The 2,661-nt window shown below is 40.4% G+C and overlaps 1 protein-coding gene across 1 annotated transcript; it reads left to right on the forward strand.

The window, feature by feature from the left end:
• Nucleotides 1-1,191: 1,191 nt before the first annotated feature.
• Nucleotides 1,192-2,661, forward strand: LOC306640442 (olfactory receptor 52B2; the record flags this gene model as incomplete). Its single annotated transcript, XM_079104722.1, has 1 exon — nucleotides 1,192-2,661. Exon 1 carries the CDS (start codon nucleotides 1,684-1,686, stop codon nucleotides 2,659-2,661), a length of 978 nt encoding a protein of 325 aa, XP_078960848.1. The 5' UTR covers nucleotides 1,192-1,683.

The following is a 2,661-nucleotide window of genomic DNA, read 5'->3' on the forward strand; positions in this document are numbered from 1 at the left end:
GAGCAATACTGGGAAAGCAAATGTCCAATTAATTTCCTTCTAAGGAAACTGAACTTGTTTTCAGGTGGGGATCTTGTTTATATAAATTTGAAACTAACACTTTAAAATAGAGACAGAGTAATGTTACAAGTGATCCTTCTCTGTGCATATCTCAGGAAAGCTCAGCCTATCTTCTGAGTAAAAGTTAAACAAATATTTAAAATATACTGGAGTGGGGGATGTCAAATTATTAACTTGATATGGGAGTCTTTACTTGTTGTAATCTGGCCCTGCTCCTTTCCTTGTATCCACCTAAGGTACCATTATTCCCTCCTCACAGCAAGTTATGTTCTGGTACATATGAATAGAGGCTGGAGGATGGACTTAGAGACTGAGGATTTCATTCCTTTATATGACTTCTTCCCTGGGGCTCTCTGAACACTTTTATGAGAGGAAACAGGTAGTATTTATTTATTTATTTATTTATTTTTTATAATGTATTTTTTTTATTGTAAACAAATGGGATACATGTTGTTTCTCTGTTTGTACATGGCGTTTGGAGGTAGTATTTATTGATACCTTGCTACACCTGATTCTTTCAAGACTCTCTCTATGCTCTCTTTCTTCATGTTTCCTTCTAGATTTCTAATAACTAATCCTTTCTGTAGTCCTAATAACTTGAAAAGTAGTTAGCTTCTGAAAGAAACAATTATTACATGGTTGGAAAGCTAAGACAAGAAGGGCTCTATGATTAACACTTTTAGTAGCAGGGAAACCTGATTCTTTCTGAGGGTTAGGGAAGAAATTGGATGGGAAGGAGGACTGTGTTAGTGGAACCAATGGAAGACTGGGGAGCTGAATGTATTGATTCACTTTACTCAGAATTGTTTCCCTAGGGAGCTTTGGGTCGTCTATGGGAAAGAGTCACAAATAGAACTGTCTGGGAAGGATAATGAGAAATTCAGGAGGGGTATCATGAAAATTGGCCCTCTTGGTTTTACTAGCTGCTCTACTGCTAGCTGCCTTTAGGGAAGATGTGAATCTCAGTCAGAACAGATAAATATATCCCTTAGATTTCTCCTGGATTTTCACTTGGCACTCCATTTCCATACATAGGGAACCACAGTACAAATGTTCTATGAGTTGTTCAAGGTAATAGCCAGATAAACTCAATATGATTAAATATAATCAAGTTAAAATTTAGTTTAGCTAATAGGTCTTCAGGAAGGAGATCAATTGTTATAAACATTTTATAAAGTGGTATGTCTTGAGATATTTTAGCATTAAAATTTGGATAAATACATAGAAATGGAGGGAAATTCAGATAAACACAGAAAGAGTAAAATTTTGGGGAAAGGGACAAGTATAAAATGGGTAGGGGTCAACTAATAAAGTGGAAAGGGTAAAATGAATTATAGAAAACAAAAAAGATAGAATGGAGCCAAAATCATGGGGCATGGTGATAGAAGGAAAGTGCAACCTTTATTGTTTCTTGAAACATTTTGTCCCAGAAGCTCTATAAGGAAATGAAGTACCAAGGGTTAGAAGTCATTTCTACACCAGTGAGTATTCTCTAGGAGAACTTTCTAAAGGGTACAGCAGCTGAGAAAACCATGCTGTCTTATAATCTCTGCACATACTCAGGGATGCTTTCTGTTTCTGTCATTTTCAGCAGATGCATAAGCTGCTATAGGAAGAACTGTAATGTTTATCATGACCTCCACCAACTTTACTATCTTCCATCCTGGAGTTTTTGTCTTACTTGGCATCCCTGGGTTGGAGGTTTATCACATTTGGTTGTCAATACCCCTTTGCCTCATGTATATCACTGCAGTCCTGGGGAACAGCATGCTGATAGCGGTCATCATCACAGAACGAAATCTTCACGAGCCCATGTATTTCTTCCTGTCTATGTTGGGCATCACAGATATCCTGCTATCTACTACTACTGTGCCCAAGGCCCTAGCCATCTTTTGGCACCATGCTCATGACATTACATTTGATGCCTGTGTCACCCAAGTCTTCTTTGTCCACACGATGTTTGTGGGGGAGTCGGCCATCCTGTTAGCCATGGCCTTCGACCGCTTTGTGGCCATCTGTGCCCCTCTGAGATATACAACAGTGCTAACATGGCCTGTTGTAGGAAGGATTGCTGTGGCCATTGTCACTCGAAGCTTCTGCATCATCTTCCCAGTGATCTTCTTGCTGAAGCGACTACCCTTCTGTCAAACCAATATCATCCCTCATTCCTACTGTGAGCATATTGGAGTGGCCCGCTTAGCCTGTGCTGACATCACTGTTAACATCTGGTATGGCTTCTCAGTGCCCATTGTCATGGTCATCTTGGATGTTATTCTCATTTCTGTGTCTTACTCACTGATCCTTCGAGCAGTGTTTCGTTTGCCCTCCCAGGATGCTCGGCACAAGGCCCTCAGCACTTGTGGGTCTCACCTCTGTGTCATCCTCATGTTTTATGTCCCATCATTCTTTACCTTATTGACCCACCGCTTTGGCCATAACATTCCACGACATGTCCATATCCTGCTGGCCAACCTTTATGTAGTGGTGCCACCAATGCTCAACCCTATTGTCTACGGTGTGAAGACTAAGCAGATTAGGGAGAGTGTAATTCACTGGTTCTTTGACATCAAGACTTGGTTCTGTGCCTCCTCTTTAGGCTGA

The sequence above is a fragment of the Sciurus vulgaris genome (assembly GCF_902686455.1).
Source record: "Sciurus vulgaris genome assembly, chromosome: 11".
Classification (NCBI taxonomy): Eukaryota; Metazoa; Chordata; class Mammalia; order Rodentia; family Sciuridae; genus Sciurus; species Sciurus vulgaris.